Below are 21,757 nucleotides of genomic sequence, written 5' to 3' on the forward strand. Positions count from 1 at the left end.
TGCTATTTGGTTGCAACAGTTCTGGAAGAAATCTGGTTCCTATAATATAGTTCTGGATTCATTGAAATGAGACAGAGCCATTTCTAATTCCTAAGTACTGAGTTTAAGGACCAGTGTGTCTTGTCCGGAAGTGGGACCACATGAGTCATGGAGAACCCAGCAGAAGAAAGTGCTGCAGCTGCGTGTGTTTTGACTGTATTTACTGATGAAAAAAACAGGCAAGTGCTTGGGAGTCTTGGTTTCTAGTATTTGTTTTAAATTTGTTGTGTAACCTTGGTAAACCACTTCACTGCTCGAGACCTTCCTTGATTTTCCCATTTATGAAATTGGTGGGACTGGACCAGATGGTCTTTTAGCATTTCTTCCAGATCTAAACCATTGTGATTCTAGTGGCAAAGTGCTAGATTCTTTTTGACTGACCAGCCAGGAGGTAAATGCTGGAAGCACAAGAGGAAAGAAAGGGGTGCTTTGTGCCTGTGGGCATTCATACTTCTAATTCTGGGAAGATTGAAGGTTGACACACATTAAAGAAAGCAAAACAGAAACAATCAAACTGGGCGGTAATGCTGGTAATTAGATTAGTTGGATTAGAAGATGGGGTAGAAGACTCATTGTGAATATTCCTCAGAAGCCTCGTAGTTTATGAGCCAGGGCTTTGCTCCCTCAGAATCTCTAATGGATGTTTTACCCCAGCTCCTTTGTGGAGAATTCCTCACAGTGCACATACCTTCATGAGGCTTCCTGACGAAGCAGACACATATCTCTCAAAGAACAGTTACTAAATGGAAACGTAGTGCCAAGTACCTCTGTGAAGAAACATTAGTGTGTGTTTTTTCCACTTTCAGATTCTAATTCCAAAAGGCTTCTGGACTGCTCTTGGAGACTCTTCATCTAAGACTGATGCAGAATCCTGTGTCAAATGTTTTCAGCTAATAAAGCAGCACAGTTTCTTAAACGAAGCAGGGGATGGAGAGAAGAAGGCAGGCCAGATTTAGCAAGTCTCTCGGATGTTTTTATTTTGGCCATGGTCTCAAATTTACCAGTTCTAGGTCTGCAGAGATATTATCTCACACATCCTGTGACATCCACGTATCATCTAATTTATATTTGTGTGAATGTGTGAGTTTTCATTGTTGGGTTTTGGAAATGGTCATATTCTTAATTATGTTTAGAATGCTTTCAATCATAGTTGTTGTTGTTGTTGTTTTTAATCTTATCATTAATTTGGTGCTTATGGTACTTTAAAATCCTTAGGAAGTTCATAGTTTTTACCCAGATCTTCTGTGGTGGTGGCATGCGAACAGGTCAAGGACATTGATTCAATGTCATCGATTTAGTTAGCATTCTAGAATGACACATGTTATATATCATTTATATATACACATACAAACATGAATGAAAGCATATGTTGCTCCAATAATCCTAAATAGAGCTGTTATAATTGATCCAGGAAATGTAACAGGCTACCAAAAAGAAGGTAAGAAATTAAGAGTATGAAGTTAAGGAAAATCCAGACAAGTTTTCCCCTTCAAAGCAAAAAACTATATTTCTTTTTGTGTGTATATGGGTGAATAAAACATTACATTATATGTACTTTAGGAATTTGAAACATACTCTGTACATCACCTCTTTGACGTCCTGTCTGACTCTATCAACTTTACTGATCTTTCAGATTCTTCTAGTGAAATAGAGAACATTATTTATATCTTCCATTCTTCTAATATATATTGTGAGTTAATAGCTGTGCAATATAAAACTATTTGTTTAAAATGGTCTCTGAAAGATGAGAGACAATAATGCCTGTTTATTAAGGTAAAGGAAAAACTTAAATTTGTGAATTGCACACTTAATTATCTATTTCCTAATCATAATAATCTTGTAAGAGTTGAAAAACAGACTTCGTATCATCTCACAAATGAAATATTTAGGTCACTGTGTTTTGCTGTCTACAAATCATTGACTAGATTTAATTAAAAAGAAAATGCAAAACTGCTTGATGTTCTAGTCAAGGCTGGTTTCCTTTCTTGTAGGCGGACAAGTTAAAACTGGCTGATATTTAATATTGTTTACCTCAGTTTTATCTTTCCTAAATTCAATAAACTTTAAAAGCTAAAATATAGCTGTTTAAACAGATTAGTGAAAAGAAATAGCTTTGAATTGATCATATAGTCTTTCGAAGAAAATTATGCAAGAATGTATAATAAATGAAATACAGTTAAAGGTGTTTAGAAATATATTTTTCAGCAGTGTAGTCTCAATGTTTATGTCAAATATCAATGAATTTTTCATAACCTTAAAGGGGCAGGTATTGGGCTAGGATTCGATTATGGGATTTCCATGATTTAACAGTAAGAAATTACAGGTTTAGGGTTGAACATGTTTCTGGGAAAAGTTGATTGCTTGGACTGTTGATGAGGTATGTGAAAACAAGGGTGGGTGGCCATGGGGCGAGTAGTCATAGCTAAATAAGAACTTGAATGAGGAATGTAAACATAGAGTTCAGTTGAAGATAGAGATAAACAGAAGTGACAGTAAGCACCCCAGAGTTCTCCATTTAAAACTAAGAAACATATAAACAAGCTCCTTTCTGCTTTAACCACAAAAAAGCAACAAACAAACAAAAAACCAAAAGAAAAAACAACCTGTTCATTTAACGCAAAGACCACAGTACGTTAATTCAGAATAGGGGAATTTGATTTTGGTTCCTACACATCAGAGGATCAGAGAGAAGGACAGGCGAGCTTATTCATAAAGTGGAGCAAGGACAGAGTTTGAAAAGATTAGTACATGAGCTGTACTTGCCATGGGAAAATTTGCACAATTTCAGTGGGACGAACTAACTGGTGAAGGCTATTCTACCATATAAATACTAGTAAAGTGGTATTTACAGAATGTGCTGTTTTCCATATCCTAGGAAATCTGCCCCTTGCTGATAGGGATAACTATCTAAAGGGATTATTGCTGTCTAAATGGAGGGAAACTTGGGTGAGCAGTCAGCCTCCAAAGAAAGACTGACAGCTTGTAAAGAGACTTGTTAATGATGCAAATATGAACTTGCATGTGCTTAAGATAAGCACTGATTTTATAAAACAAAGAGTTCATTCTCAGCATATTTTGGAAACACTTAGTCTTTGAGAGCTTGGTTGGTGAGTTCAATGAAATGGCCAATTGAACTAATTCCCACTAGGAGTTTGTTTATTCTACTTATCTGAAGCCGGAGCCAACACTCCCTAAAAGTTTTGAATGGCATTTAATGCTTCCAGAAATTGCAATGTACCTATCTGTAGAGAAACCAGTTTCCCTTTGGCTGGGTCATATTAATTAAAATTGTTCTATGAAATAAATATAAAATGGCTTTCTTGTATAATTTAGAAAACATGAATTACATGACTTCCCCCACAGAGATATTTTGCTGGTAAGTAGAAAAATAAACTATAGTGGGTTTTATTCATTTTACATGGCATCGGTTACCCTCTCTGACAATGTATAATTATCACAATAGAAATAATTTAAAATTATGTGAGATCTTAATAAGCCAAGACCATTTTACCTTTGTCTAATATCTCTTATTTTTTTCATTATAACATTTTAACAGTTAAAAATATAAATCAGAACCTAGACTTCAAAGTTCTTTATAAGAGAAAAGAGAATATTACAATATACAAAGTATGTAAATTTCCAATTATTTTAAGTGGTGTCACATTTAATTTCTAAAAATGTTATGATTCGTTCTAATATACTAGGAAGTTTTTCCTAATAATCTAAACCTTTATTTATCTGCAAATGTATAAGAGGGGTTGGCAAACTACACTCTATAGACCAGATCCAGTATGTTGCTGATATTACATGTACAGCCAGCTGAGTTTGTCTTTTTACAGATGAACATTTACAGTCTACTTGATAATAGAGAATGCTTTTAACCCTAAGTGAACAAAAATGTTGACCCAATAAAGAATTCCATTCTTCTTATTGCTAAACCTGTGTTACAAAAGAAGCTAAATTATTAATTATGCAAAAGAAATTATATCATTACTTTTTAAATGGTAATAAGAATGGGTAAAAATTCATTTTCTCTTGTATAACTAGACCTACACAATATTCTTGATTTTTGCCTCTTGGCATACAAAGCTTGAAAATATTTGCCATCTAGCCCTTTCCAGAAAATGTTGGGACCCCTGTTATGTAGTATTTTTTCTCACTTTTTTTTTTTTTCACTTCTATATCAGTTAAGCAATTAGTTTCTGAGCAACACCCATATGCCAGACACTATTCTAGGTCTCAGGAACACCACAGGAAACACAATTTTATAAAAATCCTACCTTCTTGAAACGTACATTCAAATTATGTACCTCATCGCCTCAAAACTACCTTACTTCCATTATTCCCTTTCTACAGAGGGGCAAAATGAGGTTCAGAGAATTCATGTAGCTTGTTGGGATTCTCTCAGCCAGAAATGAACCCAGTTTTGCTTGATTCCAAGGCTTGAGCTTCTAACCAGTGGGCGGGGCTGGCTTCATGAGTGGGGCTCCACACTCAGCTTCATGCTCTGCTGTCACCATCGTGAAACACTTCATCATTTTTTGAACACGTTTTGAACAGTAAATACATTTCCATTTTGCTATTAGCCCCACAAATTATGTAGCTGGTCCTGCCACTAAAGCAAAAGTGCTTCTCTCCCAGATCATGTTCTGCCAGGGCTTTTTTTTTTTTTTAACACCCACAGAAACTCAGCTATGTAGAAGCTTTGAAATCGATCAAGATCTTAAGAAAAATAAGCTATTATTGATCCTCTGATTCATATTCTAGTTCCCCAAAAGACTGGAAGTTGCTTGAAGAACATAGGAACCTTTCCCACTATAACTTTTTAAAAAAATTTCTCTGGGTTAAATTCCTTTCAGAATACAGTAAGTAAATAAATGTGCTTCCATAGAATTAAATTTTGCAGTATCTGAACCTTGTCAAGGGCTCAGTCTTAATTTTATCTCCATGGAAGGGCAAAATCTTTACCATCAACAATTTCTTCTGATCTTTATGCATTTGGAAATTTTGAAACAGCTGTGAGATATGACTTAAATAAAACCTAAGAATGAACCTGTTCTGACATAAGGAAATCATTTGTCCAGTAATCAGTGACTGTACTTAAAATAGGTGCTTTGTCTTTTCTTTAATTTCTTACAGCCTAGTCATTGTTGGATAAGCGAGATGGTGGAACAACTGTCAGTCAGCTTGACTGATCTTCTGGACAAGTTTTCAAATATTTCTGAAGGCTTGAGTAATTATTCTATCATAGACAAACTTGTGAAAATAGTTGATGACCTTGTGGAGTGCATGGAAGAACACTCATTTGAGGTAACTTTGTATTGGGACTGCTTTTTATTACTCATCTCTGTAACCTACGGCTGATTAGTGGTGGCAGGGCTGGGGACGTGTTTGTGAGATTTTTAATTTATAAATTTGTAATTAAAAAATTTTTGAAGATGAGCACAGAAAATAAATGTTTGTAGTTATATCACAACTGAAATGTATATTAAGACAATTAAATGTTGTCACTTAATATAAAAATAAATGTATTCACAATACACTTATGAAAACAAACCTGACTTTATCTCGTGGATAAGGTTCTCATAGCCTTCCTATGAGGTTACCAATGTTCATTTACCTTTAAATGGAAAATTGCCTATAGTGAACACTTGACCTCTTATATATAGTAATAACATCACAACAAAGAAGTGCATTTTAATGTCTTTGGGTCATTTGATGATTAGTTGTCACTTCAGAGTATGGGTATGGCAGTGCTTTGGGTTCAAAGCATATTAAAGAAGCAATGTACCCACTAGAGATCAAGAATGGGATGCTGGAGGTCAAAACCTGCTTTGTTCAGTAATAGTTTTGCTCACTTTCTTTACACATAAAATGGGGACAAAGAAGAGTCGATATTACATGATTAATGATGAATTTTTATTCATCATTATGAAGGAATTTTTATCATTCAAATTTGGCAAAGTAAAATGTTAACAGTTTTTTAAAATTTTATAACACTGTGTCTATATAATAAATGACCTCTTGGGACACATGTTTTGGCATAGAGTTCACAAGCCAAGGTTTACAGGCCTTCTTGAAGTTCAAACCTCAGGCTTTAACCATGATACTCTATAGTAACAGTCAAATACTCTGTCTCCATTCAAATTCCAGTCACTGTCTAAGACCCAACCTCTATGTGCTCTCCAATCTTAAAATTCTCATAATGCCAGTCACCTAATCACTATAATTCATCATTTCTACTGTTTTATTTTCTAATTTCCCAATCAGAATGTATCTTATAATCAATGACATCTTAGAGTTAGCATCCCTTTTTATCATATCAGTATGAATGATGTACTAATGGCAATGATAAGGAGAGGTCACAAAAAGTAGAGTATACCAGACAAGGTGTCATGAAGAAAATAATATATGCCCTAGGGCCTGAAAGATGAATTAATTGGTCAATAAATGGCAATTTATCTAGAAGAGCATTCCAGATACCAAAAAGTATACATTTACTAACCATGGCACTTTGGCTAGAACCCAAGAGATTCATACCAGGTGGTATCTCTGTTTCAGAGGTTAACATATATAAAACACTTAGAGTAGTACATAGTAAGTGGTACATAGGTATTAACTCTAATTATCATTACCTGCTTTTATTTATAGATGACTATGTTTGAGAAGATCCCCTTGAGAAGGGAAAGGCTACCCACTCCAGTATTCTGTCCTGGAGAATTCCATGGACTGTATAGTCCATGGGGTCACAAAGACACGACTGAGCAACTTTCACTTTTCATATATTTATGAATTCCTAAAATATAGCTTTGACTTGTTTGGGGATTTTATAGAAAATCATACTCTTTTTATGCTTTTGAGACTTGCTTCTTTCACTCCACATTATAAGATAGCCCCATTGATTATTAAAGCTATAGTTGATTTTTTTTTTTTTTAACACTATGAGAGTGCTGGTTGCTCAGTCATGTCTGACTCTTTGCGACCCCATGGACTGTAGCCCGCCAGGCTCCTATGACCATGGAATTCTGGATTCAGAATACTGGAATGGGTAGCCATTCCCTTCTTCAGGGGATCTTCCAAAACCAGGGATTGAACTCAGGCCTCCCACACTGCAGGCAGATTCTTTCCCATCAGGGCCACCAGGGAAGCCCCACTTTGAGAGTAAATGTGCTATGAAAAATCAGGGACATCTTCTTAGAAAAGGTGACTCTTCATTTGAGTTTACAGAGAGAATCAAAGTTGCCTAGAAAGATGAAGCAGCAAGGAGCCACAGGCAAAGACAGGAGCAGAGGTGCAGAGAACGAAAAGGGTGGGACGTATGGGGATATTTGTGATTCCATATGCTCAGATGCCAAGTGAGTGTGGAAGATGGTTGTAGAGGAGGTGAGCAAGGGCACAGAGGCCAATTAGCATGGACTTAAATCCCTACTGGCAAATCAGGAAGGGAAATTATATATGTGTATATAGGGAGACTGTAAATGCTTAAAATAAACTCATTGAGGAAATTCCCCAGTGGGTTAATGGTTAAGATCCTGTGCGTTCACTGCCAAGGGCCCAGGTTCAATGCCTGGTCAGGTGACTAAAATGCCACAACCTGTGCTCCTGCTGCTGCTGCCAAGTCGCTTCAGTCGTGTCCGACTCTGTGCGACCCCAGAGACGGCAGCCCACCAGGCTCCCCCGTCCCTGGGATTCTCCAGACAAGAACACTGGAGTGGGTTGCCGTTTCCTTCTCCAGTGCATGAAAGTGAAAAGTGAAAGTGAAGTTGCTCAGTCATGCCCGACTGTTAGCGACCCCATGGACTGCAGCCTGCCAGGCTCCTCCGTCCATGGGATTTTCCAGACAAGAGAACTGGAGTGGGGTGCCATTGCCTTCTCCTGTGCAGTGCAGCCAAATAATAAAAACAAAAAATAAATTCATTGATGTAGAATGTACCTTCTCTGAGGACATAGCATTCTGTGTATATCTCTAAATTCACAGCATATTATAATTGTCTCCCCAACAAGAGTGTGAGCTCTCTACAGAAAAAGACTCTCTCTTGTTCAGGTTTTTTTTTTTTAATATAAATTTATTTATTTTAATTGGAGGCTAATTACTTACTTGTTCAAGTTTATAACTCGGTACCTGGCACAGAAGCGTTCTGTCACAGAGAATGATTTTTTAATTGCATGAACGGAGAATGAAGCAACGCCTGAGTTCTAATCCCATATCTGCCTCTTAACTCAAGACATGCTTTTAACAAATCAGTCCCCTTCTCTAAATCTGAATTTCCTCATCCATTTTTCTTAACTGTATCCCAGGGAGAGATGACCTATGCAAAATAACAAAACAGAGAGTGGAGAATACTGAGAAATCTTCAGGCTATATTCTGCTCTTAGAAGCAAAATGCACATTTCCAGAACAAACCAATAGGGACTTCCCTGGTGGTCCAGTGGTTAAGATTTCGCCTCCCAATCTAGGGCATGCCAGTTCAATCCCTGGTTAGGGAGCTGAGATCCCACATGCCTCTCAGTCAAAAAATGTAAAACAGGAAAAATATTGCAACAAATTCAATAAAAACTTTAAAAATGGTCCACATTTAAAAAAAAAAAACAAAACAAAAACAAAAAAGTCCAGGAGTGAGAAAATCAGTTTGACTTTGTTCTTTTTTTTTTAATTTAAATTTATTTATTTTAATTGGATGCTAATTACTTTACAATATTGTATTGGTTTTGCCATACATCAACATGAATCCACCACGGGTGTACACGTGTTCCCCATCCTGAACCCCCCTTCCCACCTCCCTCCCCTTACCATCACTCTGGGTCATCTCAGTGCACCAGCCCTGAGCATCCTGTATCCTGCATCAAACCTAGACTGGCGATTCGTTTCTTATGTTATACATGTTTCAATGCCATTCTCCCAAATCATCCCACCCTCTCCCTCTCCCAGAGAGTCCAAAAGACTGTTTTTTCTACTGTTCATAAACAGTTCATTGATTCAATATGCCACTGTTTATTAAACCACTCTCCTGTTGATTGGTGTAAGAATTTATAAACACTGCTGGCAAGAACTTTCTTAATATGCCTCCTGGTACATCTTGCAAGAGTTTCCTTAAAGTAGTTACCTAGGAGTGGAATTTCTGGGTCACAGGATGGGCGTGCATGTCCAACCTTACTAATATCAAAGTGCCAATTTATGTCATTCCACTGGTATATAAGAGACCTGCTCTGCTCCAGGTCCTTGCCAGTATTTATCATCATTAGCCTTCTTAATTAGTGCATATTTGGAGCATGTGTGTATATATATTTTAATGAGAAGTAATGATTTTAATGAACATCTTTAAAGAGAACAGTCTATAATTTGTTAGGATTATTTCATTGTTTTGACATTGCTTTCACCTTACTCACTCTCACCACCACCCTCTTCCTTTTATCCAGAATTGAGCACCAGACTGAACTGCATGGAATCATTTGTCGTATAGTGCCATTTTGAATTATGAGTTTTAAAACAGTTGTCTAGAGACTTCCCTGGTGACCCAGTGGGTTAAGACTCTGGGCTTCCACTGCAGGGGGCACAGGTTTGATCCCTGATTGGGGAACTAGATTCTGCATGCTCTGTGGAGTGGCAAAAAAAGACTTTAAAAATCTAATTCAAATTTAACTCAATGGATATGTTCCTAAAATATTAACAATGTTACTTAAAAAAAAAAACAAAACAGTTGTCTAACAGTGTCCGTTTCACTTGAGTCTGTCAAGGACATATTTGTGGTCTATTATTTTGACGTTAATTAAATCTGCAGACTATTTGAAAAACCTAATCTTCTTCTTCTAGAATGTAAAAAAATCATCTAAGAGCCCAGAACCCAGGCAGTTTACTCCTGAGAAATTCTTTGGAATTTTTAATAAATCCATCGATGCCTTCAAGGACTTGGAGATAGGGGCTTCTAAAATGAGTGAATGTGTGATTTCCTCAACATCAAGTCCTGAAAAAGGTAAGACATACAAGCATTCCTAATATAAATGTAAAAAGCAAGAGTGAATCATATATGTAGGTAAGACTCAAATATATATGTAGCTAGAAAAAGACATGTGTGTGTGTGTCTGTCTAATATAAAAGCAAATATCAGTGGCATGAAAAAAAAAAAAAGTTATATACTTGTTGGTGTTCAAGCCCAAACAACACTTAACCATCTTCAAAGTACAGAATTGCGCATGAGTAAATGATCTATGAGATAGTCACTCATTTTCACCTGATATTTATTAGTAATATACAATTATATTCTTCTTCACTTTCAGTCTTCTTAATGTCCCCTTCTCAAATCTTTTCCCTAGGGGTCTAACTCTGAGTTACGAACTCTCATCTTCACCACTTACCCTGTATTGAAACTTCCTCCCCACTATCATCCCTGTAATACGAAATTTTAATTTCATTACTTATTTTGAAAAAGTGACCAATTTCCAACCATTTGCATTAGTTACATTTATTAGCATGTGTAGGCAGTGAATCTTTGTTCTGTAAGGTGACTTTGGTGAATTTCTTAATAAGAAGAGCAGGCCCCGGTATAAAATGAATAGGATCTGAATAATGAAGATTTGGGAAGCAGGCCTGGAAAGTACTCTAATATTGCACTTCACCTTTTGAGGACTCTTTAATTTATGTAAATCGCCATGCAACACTGACACATTATTGCTTTCTATTTAGATTCCAGAGTCAGTGTCACAAAACCATTTATGTTACCCCCTGTTGCAGCCAGCTCCCTTAGGAATGACAGCAGTAGCAGTAATAGTAAGTACATATATCTGATTTAATGCATGCATGGCTCCAATTAGCTTCTGTTAGGAGTATTGCATGAGCTTTAAAGGAAATTTCTACAGTCATTACTATTAATTCTGTTCTCTTACTATTCTTCCTGTTATGATTTTCCTGAGAATTAAATAATTAGGTTTGCACAATTGGATTTCCCTAAAGCTGGAGATAATGTTTAATTGGGGTAATAAATTTTCTGCTAAGATAGTTTTCAATAAGGCATGAAATTACTTTTAGATGATTTAAGCTTTTTTCATTGTTGACTTGAAATATATTTTGCATGGAATTTGCCTGACAAAAAATGGAATTTTAAAATGGAAAATACAGGTGCTGGCTGTGTAAAATTCCAAGGATATCTTCTGTTTTGTTGTATATAACACTATTTATTACTGTATGTTTAGAAATTTGATTTTTTTTATTTTACTATAAAATTATATGTTGGGGGACAATATGCTTCTTTCTCTGAAATTTCTATCCTTGTTCGAGAAGAAGAATCCAGTTTCCTAGAAGTCAAATGTCCTTTTTTCTTTCAAATGTAATCCCATGGACAGAGGAGCCTGGAGAGCTACAGTCCATGGGGTCGCAAGAGTCGGACACAACTGACAGACTAAACTTACCTACCTAGGCAAAAGTCACTAGAAGGGTCATTGGATTTGCTAAATATTCTGACCCTCTAGTCTCATGGATGCTGTAGGAGGAAAACATTCATCCTGTGATCTTAGCTGAGAAGATCATCTCTTAAAAGTTAGTAATGGGACACTCTCATATATTCAAGAGCATCAAAGACCTACCTTTAAAAAAGAGTAACAATTTAATACAAATCCACAATAGCAATGCTTCAATTCAGAAACTAAAAGGAAAACCTCTAAAATCAATCTGTTTTGGACGTTTGCCACCAAAACCTGACCTGAATTGTGACGAGGCTATTTGTAATCTTTACCCTCTAAAAGTGGGTATGTCTTTCACTAAGGCATGCCTTTCACTAAGAAATATTAGTGTGTTTGACTATAGGGTGCTACTCATACCTCATTGAGGATATTATATAATATACAATATTTATAGGACAGAAATATTCTAAGATCTAAAATTCTGAATACCCATTGGATTCGAAAAATTTGAAGATACTATATATGTTAAGGTCTTTCTTACTAAGAATTTTATTAATCTTTTCAAAGAAGCAGTTTTTGACTTTTAAAATTCTGTTAGTACTTCATTGATTTATAATTTTACCTTTCATAATTTCCCTACGTCTTCCTTGGGTTTAATTTGTTCAACTTTTTCTAACTTCTTAAGTTCTCAAGGTAGAAAAATTAGATCATTGACTCTAAACCATTCTTCTTTTCTAAAATAAGCACTTAAAGGTATAAATGTCCTTATAAGCAGCTTTAGCTGAATTCCACATATTTTGATATATTGCGTTCCTATTATCATTTCTTTAAAAATAATTTTCCTTATGATTTCTTTTGTTCATGGGAATATAAAAGTGGGTGGTTTGTTGTCTAAAACGATGTGATTTTTCTAGATATCTTATTAATGGTTTCTAAATTAACTCCATTATTGTCAGAGAACATACAGTGTAGTCTTGTGAAATTTATTGAGACATTTTGTGAATATTAAAGTTTCAGGTGTAGCATCCTGAAATTTGATACAAGTGGTTGATAAAGTTCAGATCTTCTGTCCTTGTTACATTTTTTGTCAAATTTTTAATTGTTTACTGAGAGGGGAGCATTAAAAATCTTTTCTTTTGATTGTGGATTTGATTATTTCTTGTTTTGGTATGGTTTCTGCTTCACCTACTTAGCAGCTCTAACTAAGTACTTATATATTTATTATTGTTATACCTTTCCTAATTGACTTTTACTTCTTGCTGAAATATTCCTTATTAACTCTGCTAGAGCTCTTGTCTTAAAGCATATTTTGTTTGACCTTGGTAGAGCCAGCCTTTCTTATATTTACTGGTTTCATATATATGGTTTTTCTTCTTGTCTTTGTTTTGAAAGTATATCTCTGATGGGATGCAGTTGGGCCCTGCTATTTTATCTAGTCCCTTATTTTCATTAATTAGGCTGTTTCACCCGTTTTGTATTTAATACGGTTATCGGTGTGGTTAGATGTGGGTCTACCATTTCGTTACTGGCGCCACATGCTTGCTGGTCCTCTTTCCTCCTTTCCCGCCCTCTTTTGTGTTCATTGATTGATTGACTTTTAGTGCTCCATTTTAATTACTCTGTTGTCTTCAACACCACCTCTTGACATCATTTTGTGGTTGCTTTAGGAATTACCATATACATCTTAACTTGTAACATTCTATTTAATGTTGTAGCACTTCAGTAACAGTGTAAGAACCTTGCATCAGAAGAGTTTCACTTGCCTATAACCTCTTTTGTGCTGTTGACATATGTATTTATGCAGGTTACAAACCTCACAATACAGTCTTAAAATTATTGCTTAAAACCATCTTTTAAAGAGAAGGAAAAAAATTCTTCTACATTTACCCACATATTTATTATTTCTTGTTACTCCTCATTTCCTCTTGTAAATCCAAGTTTCTGTCTAGCGTTAATTCCTTTCTGGCTGAAGAGCTTCCTTTAGCGTTTCTTGTAGTGCAGATCTGTTGCCAACAAATTCTTTTTCTTTTAATAGAAAAATGACTTTGTCTTCAGTAATCCAGGTGCTTTATACTAGGTACGGAATTCTGGGTTAACAGAATTTTTTCCCTTGAGTCCTTTAAAGATGTCACTCCGTTGTCTTCCTGCTTCTATTGTTTCTGACAAAAAGGCAGTCAGCATTTATATGATGTTGTCCCTTATATGTACTGAGTCATTTTCCCCCTCTGCCTTTCAAAATTTACTTCTGTTTTAGGAGTTTACATAAGATGCATTTAGGAGTGGTTTTCTTGTTTGTCAAGCTTCTTGGATATGTTAAGTTTAAGGATCACACATACGTACAATCACACACATAATCCACATATATTATGGATAAAATCAGTCTCACAGATCATGGACGTTTTGTTCATTTTTTTTTCCAACCTCCCTTTAATCTTCAAGATGAATGATTTTCAACGTATTTTCAAGTTCCCTGACTTTTCTGTCGTCTGCTAAATTTTTTCTTCCAGTAAGTTTTCCTTTTTCTATTAGTATTTTTTATTAAGACTTTATTTTTAGAGCAGTTTAAGGTTTACAGCAAAATTGAGGGGCACAGGCAGAGGTTTTCTGCATACTCCCTGCCACACATGCATAGCCTCTCTCATTATCAGCATCCCCCACTAGAGTGGGGATTTGTACAGTGGAGGAATCTTCATGGACACCTCATATCACCCAAAGTCCACAGTTTACATAGGGCTCACTCGTGTGCTATCCATTCTAAGGGTTTGAATCCAGTGCATTTTTCTCATTTCTAAATTTGTACTTTGTGTTCTAGAATTTTCATTTGATTCTTTTTATATTTTATATTTTTCTGCTGAGATTTTCCATCTGCATATTCACTATGATAATATTTCTATTTTGGCTCTTGGATGTAGTTACAATAGCTTCTCTAAAGTTCTTGTTTTCAAATTTCAATATGTAGGCCATCCCAGCATGGTTTCTATTAACTGATTTTTTTTTTTCTTCCTGATTGTGAGTCACATCTTCCTTTAGATGGCTAATTTTTGACCATATGCTGGATATTATAGGTATTATGTTGTTGAATATCTGGATTTTGTAGCATTCCTTCAGCGACTGTTTTGTTCTGATAGGCAGTTAGTTCAGTTCCTAGCAGATCAGCTTTCTCTTCCTTCCTAGGCATTTTTTTTTTAAGCTTTCTTAGAGGGTGGAGGGAGAGTAGCGTTATTTCTAAAGCATGAGGTCACTGAGCTATTTCTTGAATGCCTAGAAAATCTCTCCATTCTTGCTTGTCAGAACTTCTTTGTCTCTGAATTGACTGCTATGGTCTTTAAGTCATAGCTTCTTGGACACTGTTTATTGCCAGATTTTGTGAAGTTTCTCACTGTGCATGTACAGCTTATTATTCAACCAATGATTGAGTCTCCTCCAGACACTTATAGCACTTCTTTTCTACACAGTTCCTCTCCCCAAAATAACCCTGCCTTACAAACCTCACAAACAGCCCTGCCTCCAGCTAAGGCAGCAGCCCTAAGCTTCATTCTCTGATTTCCTATCGCAGTGAGACTACTAAGTCAAAAGGTGTCACCCAGCCAGCAAATCAGGACAGTTGTGGGTCTTATCACTTGCATTTTCCCTCTCCCAGGGATTACACTGTCGCATTGCCTTTCGGCCAAGGTCTGAAATAGTTGCCTAGTATAATTTGTTTAGTATGATAAGTATTTACGTTGGGAAGGTTAAATTGCTATCATCAGGGTTGAATGCAAAATCTTTTCTATTTACAAGACAACTGAATATAAAACACCTGTTCAGTCCTATACCTTTGAGACTTTGGGTAGTTTTTAAATGGCAATATGAATGACCAGACTTGTTTTTTGTTTCCCTTTTGCTCCCTTTCTTCTTTTTTTGAAAAAAAAAAAAAGTGGCTCTTGCATGATCAGCAGCTTTTGGCCAGGTGTTCTCACTCATGAAAATGGCACTTATAGATACCCATGGATAGGACTAGGTATTATGGAGTGTACAGTCTCATAAGAGAAGCAGACACAAATAAAAATATTTATATTTTATGTTATTTATACTGTATTTAACAGAAGTATGTAAATGACTTTAGTTGTAGCATAAGGAAAGTAAGGCGTTTTGGGGAGTACAGTCAGGGAAATTTGAAGAAACCATGCTGTTTTCAGGGATAAGACCCCAAATGTTGTCATGCTGGTCAGAGGACCGTGGCATATGATGGAGCAGCCCAGAGATGTAAGTGCCCTCTCTCTGTAGCTTATAAGGGAGAGTCATGGGATAAGGTAAAAGTGTTAAAGTTATCCAAAGGGAGTTGTGTTTTCAAAGTAATGGTAATATTCTTTGTACCAACCTAAAGTGTGTTTTAAAAATGTTTAAGTTTGTGATCCTTACAGACAGTATATTTAAATGATAGAGAGAAGATCCTTACTTTGACTTTACCTTACACATCTTCTAGAAAGACCACTGCCCAGCTCTAGCCCTTGCTTGGCTAGCTGTGTGATCTTGGGCAAGTGTTTTAATCGCTCTGGACTCCTCAATCAAATGGAGGTTGATAATCTTTCCTTCATAAGTTTTCTATGAGTTTTAAATGAGTTAGCACGCGTGTACTTCACACCGTGCCTGATGTATAGTACATGTTCATCAAGAATTATTAGAACAATTAGAGGAGCGAGGCTGGGTCAGTAAGTGGTGAGCCTCTGGTGAGCTCTGAATCAAGGGGGAGTACTGAGTTGCATGTTTTCTAAGGACCGAGAAGAGAGACATATTCCTGGGCATGGTGCCCATAAGGAGACTCCCTCTACAAAGAAATTCAGCAGAACTGAAGCACAGGTTTTTGTGGTCTGTGTTTGTACAGATGTCTGGCATTATTAGTCAAACCACACAAGTCAGTTCCCACCAATTTTGAACACCGGACAGTTTTCATAATAATGAGAACAGCTAATAAGAACTCAGGAATTCAGGATTACTCAAATCCTGTCCAGATGAGCTTCCCCACCCCCATAAACTTAGAGGCATTTTTATATAAAAGCAATGCTTTGGACCCAATAGCCTTCATGTATGCTTCCCAGGTGGCACTAGTGGAAAATAATGCCCCTCCCAATGCAGGAGACAGACAGTTTCGATCCCTGGGTTGGGAAAGTCCCCCTGGAGGAGGAAATGGCAATCCACTCTAGTATTCTTGCCTGGAGAATCCCATGGACAGAGGAGCCTGGGGGGCTACAGTCCATGGGGTGGCAAGGGTCAGACACCACTGAAGTGACTTAGCACATATGCACACCCTTCATTTGGCTCTTGAGGCACATAATTCAGTTCTCATCGACCCCTGATAGATAGCAGCTGTAGCAAGTATTGGGAATCATGCCTTGGAGGTGTAAGCAAAGCCTTTTCTAATAAAGTAGATGTTCTCTCCTGGAAGAGGGATGGCAGGATCACTGAAGAGAACTCAAGGCCTAGCTGTGAAGCCATTTACATTAAGAGAAGAAATGAGGAAGGGACACCTGTAGAAGGTGAAGTCAGCTCCGGTGGATCTGACCACCTCCTATCTCCTTTTCTGTCTCATACAGGAGGACTGGTGCTAGGTGTTAGTCTAATTCCAGAACTTTGTTCAAGGCCAGAGTCCTAGGGGTAGGACTTTGGTTAACAAGTCACAGTGTTCTGGGAGAGAGGTATACTTCCTTTAGTCTCTCCTCCAGCTTGGCTTTATTTGCAGCACCTCCCCTGGGGGCTGTCCTCCTAGCTGAGAAAGATTTAGAGTGGGGAATCCCAGAGCACCTCACTCTGTAATAAGTTCCTTCGGCTTACTGCTGGTGGGTGTGGTCTTTCCTCTGGTCTGAGTAATAGCAATTCAAGATTTGGCCTTTGGATAGAACAGGAAGAGCAGATATCTAGCTGCCTTGACTCTGGGGCATCTGGCTGCTCAAACATAGGTAACGGAGTTCTCCGTAGCACCATCCCCACTAGTTTTCCACTGGAGTCTGGGGACAAAATATTCATAGCTTCCTTTGTTCTCTATATCTGGATGTGTCACTTGGCCAAATCATGATCATATGCCAGCAATCAAAATAGACAGTGTGGGCCATAGTGGGCTGGCCATCAATGGGAATTCGAACATGTCACTGGAATACAAACACAAATACCCAAATTATTATTTACTGATAGTGATACAAACATTTCTAAAATGGTCAGAATTGCCTGTAACTCCAAACACATTTCCTCATAGAAATCACTTTTATAAATAGTAGCACATGTAATCTTATATAACCCTTAAAGTGGTTGTATTATTGTAAAAATAGTGTTACTTCAGTTATGCCAAATCCCATTTTATAACTCAGGCTTATTTTGGTGATAGAATTCATGTTGAGCTTTAAGATGCCTAAAACATATTTCCCATGGGGTTGGCTAAAATATCTGTCAGTCTGGTCTTAGGAAGTGATTCATAGTTACATGAATGGAAGAGTCCACTTCTTCACTCAATCTCCTTTCAGTATAAGGGGTACCATGCCTCACTATGTTTCCTCTACGCTGCCCAAACACACACCCAAACTTTCTATTTCCTCTTTGGAAACCTAAGAATCATAGAATTAATGAGTTTCCTGTTCCAAGTTTACAAATGGTAGGGAAATGGGCAATTCCTATTCTCACTACAGCAGATAAGATTTGTTTCTTGCGTCTCAGGTTAAATCTGTGAGTTAACTTTTCCCTCTTAAATGCTGATATACATGCAGTGGCTTGATTCTTTTAGATCATGTACTTTAGGTAGTTAATATTAAATAGGTGACTGTAGGCTGACACAGTAACCCAAGTATCACTGCAAAATATCATAGCCCAAATCAGTCACTTTTACTGAATTGGCTTACATTTTGATCATATGATGACTGAAAGTATATAATTTATAAATGTATTACATCTTCCAAAGAGAACTGAAAGTTTAACTCTTACGAGTTGACACACACGTGTCCATGTTCTCAAACAAGGAAGTTGTTTCTTGTAAGGAGACAGAGAGGAAAAATCTGTCAAAATGTTAAGTTTTGTGATGGGAGCAAGAGTCCCTTAGAGGAGTTTTGTTGTTTAATTCCTGAATCATTCTGCTTCTCAAGGAAGATCAAAGCAGGATGCAGGGAGGTGTCCCAAGTTGATTTCCTGTGCAGGCTCTCTCTCTCTCACTTAGTTATATGGGGAGACACTGGTGTTTCCAGCCATTCTCCCCTGTTCAGTCATCTCTGGCTTTCTAACATAGAAAGCCTGAAAAATTGAAACCTTTAGTCCATAGCACAGTGCAAAGCACTGCTCGGTATCCAGTAAATGCCAACTGACTATGCAATGAAGAGACACCACAATTCTAAGCTTGAGGTCCCTGAAAATACCCGAAGCATAATGTGCAGATATTAACTTAAAATTTGAGGCAGGCCAGACATAGCTTGATGCATCGAGACCTTGATCGGGATGCAGAATGTCATCTTTAACCTTTCTTGGCAAGAGGTGATGTGTAAAAAAGTGAAAAGGTATTAGAGGATAAAGGCATAGAAGATGGATTTGCTTGATTAGACAGAAATCATTTTCAGGTAGATGTTATCTGCGTTCCATATGGGTCCACATTAACCAAGTCAGACAGCCTTCTGTCTGTGGGGTTTCTTTTTCACCTTATATCTTTCAGAAACGACGGGAACTTGTATTGAAAGCGGAAAAATCAGTATGTTAAATACTTTAAACAGATGATAGGTCCAGAGTATATTTCGGAAACAGTTGGGAACAACCACAGCATTAAGAGCAAAACCTCTGGCATGGGTATGGGTATGTGGTGTTCACCACTGTACTGTTTAAATTACAGGGAAGGCCTCAAATTCCACTGAAGATTCCAGCCTGCAATGGGCAGCCGTAGCATTGCCAGCATTCTTTTCTCTTGTGATCGGGTTTGCTTTTGGGGCCTTATACTGGAAGGTAAGTGCTGTTATTCCTTTTTTTTTCCCCCTTAATCAAAAACTTTACATGTTTATTTGCTCATACTACATTACATAAATGATTAACAAACTGCCCTTTTCTAAGAAAGGATCCTACCAAGAAAACAATAAGACAGGATTTGTCTTAACTTACAGCCTCCACAGAATATAAACCTTAGAAAGGTTCCCCCATTCCTCCTTAGTTTTGAAGACCACTCCTCTAACTGAGAATTCATACTTAAGAAAATGAAAACTGGTTTATTAGTCTGAACTAAATATAAAAAGGAATAAATATATGATGTGCTTAAAATTAGCTAGAAATGCCATTTGTATGATATGCTATTTTGGATTTCTACTCTTACGTTCTCTTCTCATTGAAACCTGTCTGAAATTTTTAAATGTGCTAAATGATTGCAAGTCAACTTTTTGAAATGTCTTTTTAATTTGATTACTATTTAAATCTTTCAGTTTCTTTACTACTCTTTCATCTCCAACATCCTAAAACTTTTGAGTGATAATACCATGCATTTTTCATAATGTCTTACTGCAAAAGTATTTTCATAGGCTGCCTGCTGATGAAAACATAAAAGTGGAGACTATTTACCTCTTAAATAGGACATGATAATTTTACAATACATATCATTGTTCTTTTCCCAGAAGAAACAACCAAATCTTACAAGGACAGTTGAAAACAGACAGATTAATGAAGAGGATAATGAAATAAGGTATTTCATTTGACTAAATATGTTCATCGGTAAGGTAATGAAATAAGGTATTTCATTTGACTAAATATGTTCATCGGTAAGGTTGACCTCGCCACTTTGCATGCCATGCCTGTGCTCATAACATCTTTTAAGAAGTGTTTCACCCTCATGATGGCAGCTCCTAACCAATGTCTTCCAACTTTTAGCTCCATTTCTGATCTCCCATTGTCTCTTCAGTCCCACATCTCCACTTACCTGTGAAATACCTTCACAGAATTGTCTTCCTGACCCTTCTTAGGGTATGCTCTCTCTTTTTCTATAAGCAGCAGAATCTTGCTCATCATGTTCCTGGTCATGGAGCTTGGGAGGCACGTTTACCCTCCTCTTTTACATACTGTAACTGAGACATGCTTAGCTCCTTCTTTAGCGGCAGTCATTATTTTCATCTTGTCTGAGTTGCTGCCACAGAACCTTCCTCGGCCCTTCTAACTTCCACCTGTGTCCCCATTCTTGACATCCCTTCCTAGTCAAGATATTTTCAGTGCTTTTCTCTTTCACGCTTCATCTATTAGACCTCACTCTGGCTTTTGGAGCCTTTAACTTATCTCAACTTACTCAGTATTTTTTTAAAGCCAGATACAAAATTTTAGATACCTTCCACTTATGATGGGATTCCCTGGTAGCTCAGATGGTAAAGTGTCTGCCTGCAATGTGGGAGAATCACGTTCGATCCCTGGGTCGGGAAGATCCCCTGGAGAAGGAAATGGCAACCCACTCCAGTACTCTTGCCTAGAAAATCCCATGGATGGAGGAGCCTGGTGGGCTACAGTCCATGGGGTCACAAAGAGTCGGACATGACTGAGCGACTTCACTCACTCCACTTATGATAGTTGACTTCTGATCACTATTTTACCACATACTGCTCAGGACCAATACTTTGACTTTACATTCAGGTTTTTCCATATGGCATGTTATTTTCTCTTATATCATGTTGTATGTGTACACATTGACATATTAAGCACATACAAGCATTTTCTGTATATGTATCATATGCGTAGAGAATTTTTTAACTATTTGAGGAGACTGTGTTGAAGTCTTCCCTGTAGTAATATTACGAAAGTAAACTTCCCACCCAATTTTGCAAGCTTTTTGCTCCTGTATTTATAAAAAAGTAAAAACTGCCCTTTAAAATGCCCAGATCATGGTATACTTCAGAATCTGTCTTAAAACAAATAAGCATGTTTCTTGGTTTTCAGTATGTTGCAAGAGAAAGAGAGAGAGTTTCAAGAAGTGTAACTGTGGCTTCTATCAACACTGTTACTTTCGTACATTGGTAAGTTTTCAGAATTCAAGCTAAAAGATATAACAGGAACTACACAGCATCCTAGGTGCCAGAATTTATTGTCTTCTATCAAGCTGATATCAGTATGTCAGCTGAAACTGTTACATTGAATTGTGCATTCTCAAATTTTGAAAGGCAAGCAGTGTTATTCCAGATTAGTGGATTCATCTTGTAGAGGAATTATACAGAACATTAACAGTTGAGTGTTTCCTTTCTTTTTCTTTTTTTTTTTTGGCCACACCATATGGCTTGTGGGATATTAGGTCGCTAACCAGAGATTGAACCCACATCCTCAGCAGTGAAGGTGCAGAGTCCTAACCACTGGACTGCCA

The 21,757-nt window shown here is 37.1% G+C and overlaps 1 protein-coding gene across 5 annotated transcripts in view; it reads left to right on the forward strand.

The window, feature by feature from the left end:
• KITLG (KIT ligand) overlaps positions 1–21,757 on the forward strand; it is a 128,262-nt gene that overhangs the window by 69,678 nt on the left and 36,827 nt on the right. For 2 of the 5 annotated variants that reach the window (XM_040234448.1, XM_040234447.1), the window contains exons 4-9: positions 5,179–5,349; positions 9,851–10,010; positions 10,721–10,804; positions 19,271–19,380; positions 20,037–20,104; positions 21,340–21,416. In XM_040234448.1, the coding sequence (XP_040090382.1) occupies positions 5,179–5,349; positions 9,851–10,010; positions 10,721–10,804; positions 19,271–19,380; positions 20,037–20,104; positions 21,340–21,379 (633 nt within the window). In that variant the 3' untranslated portion in view covers positions 21,380–21,416. The remainder of the gene's footprint in view (positions 1–5,178; positions 5,350–9,850; positions 10,011–10,720; positions 10,805–19,270; positions 19,381–20,036; positions 20,105–21,339; positions 21,417–21,757) is intronic. The other 3 variants (XM_040234446.1, XM_040234450.1, XM_040234449.1) reach the window with 3 other exon arrangements.

The sequence above is a fragment of the Oryx dammah genome, unplaced genomic scaffold (genome assembly GCF_014754425.2).
Source record: "Oryx dammah isolate SB20612 unplaced genomic scaffold, SCBI_Odam_1.1 HiC_scaffold_29, whole genome shotgun sequence".
In the NCBI taxonomy this organism is placed as follows: Eukaryota; Metazoa; Chordata; class Mammalia; order Artiodactyla; family Bovidae; genus Oryx; species Oryx dammah.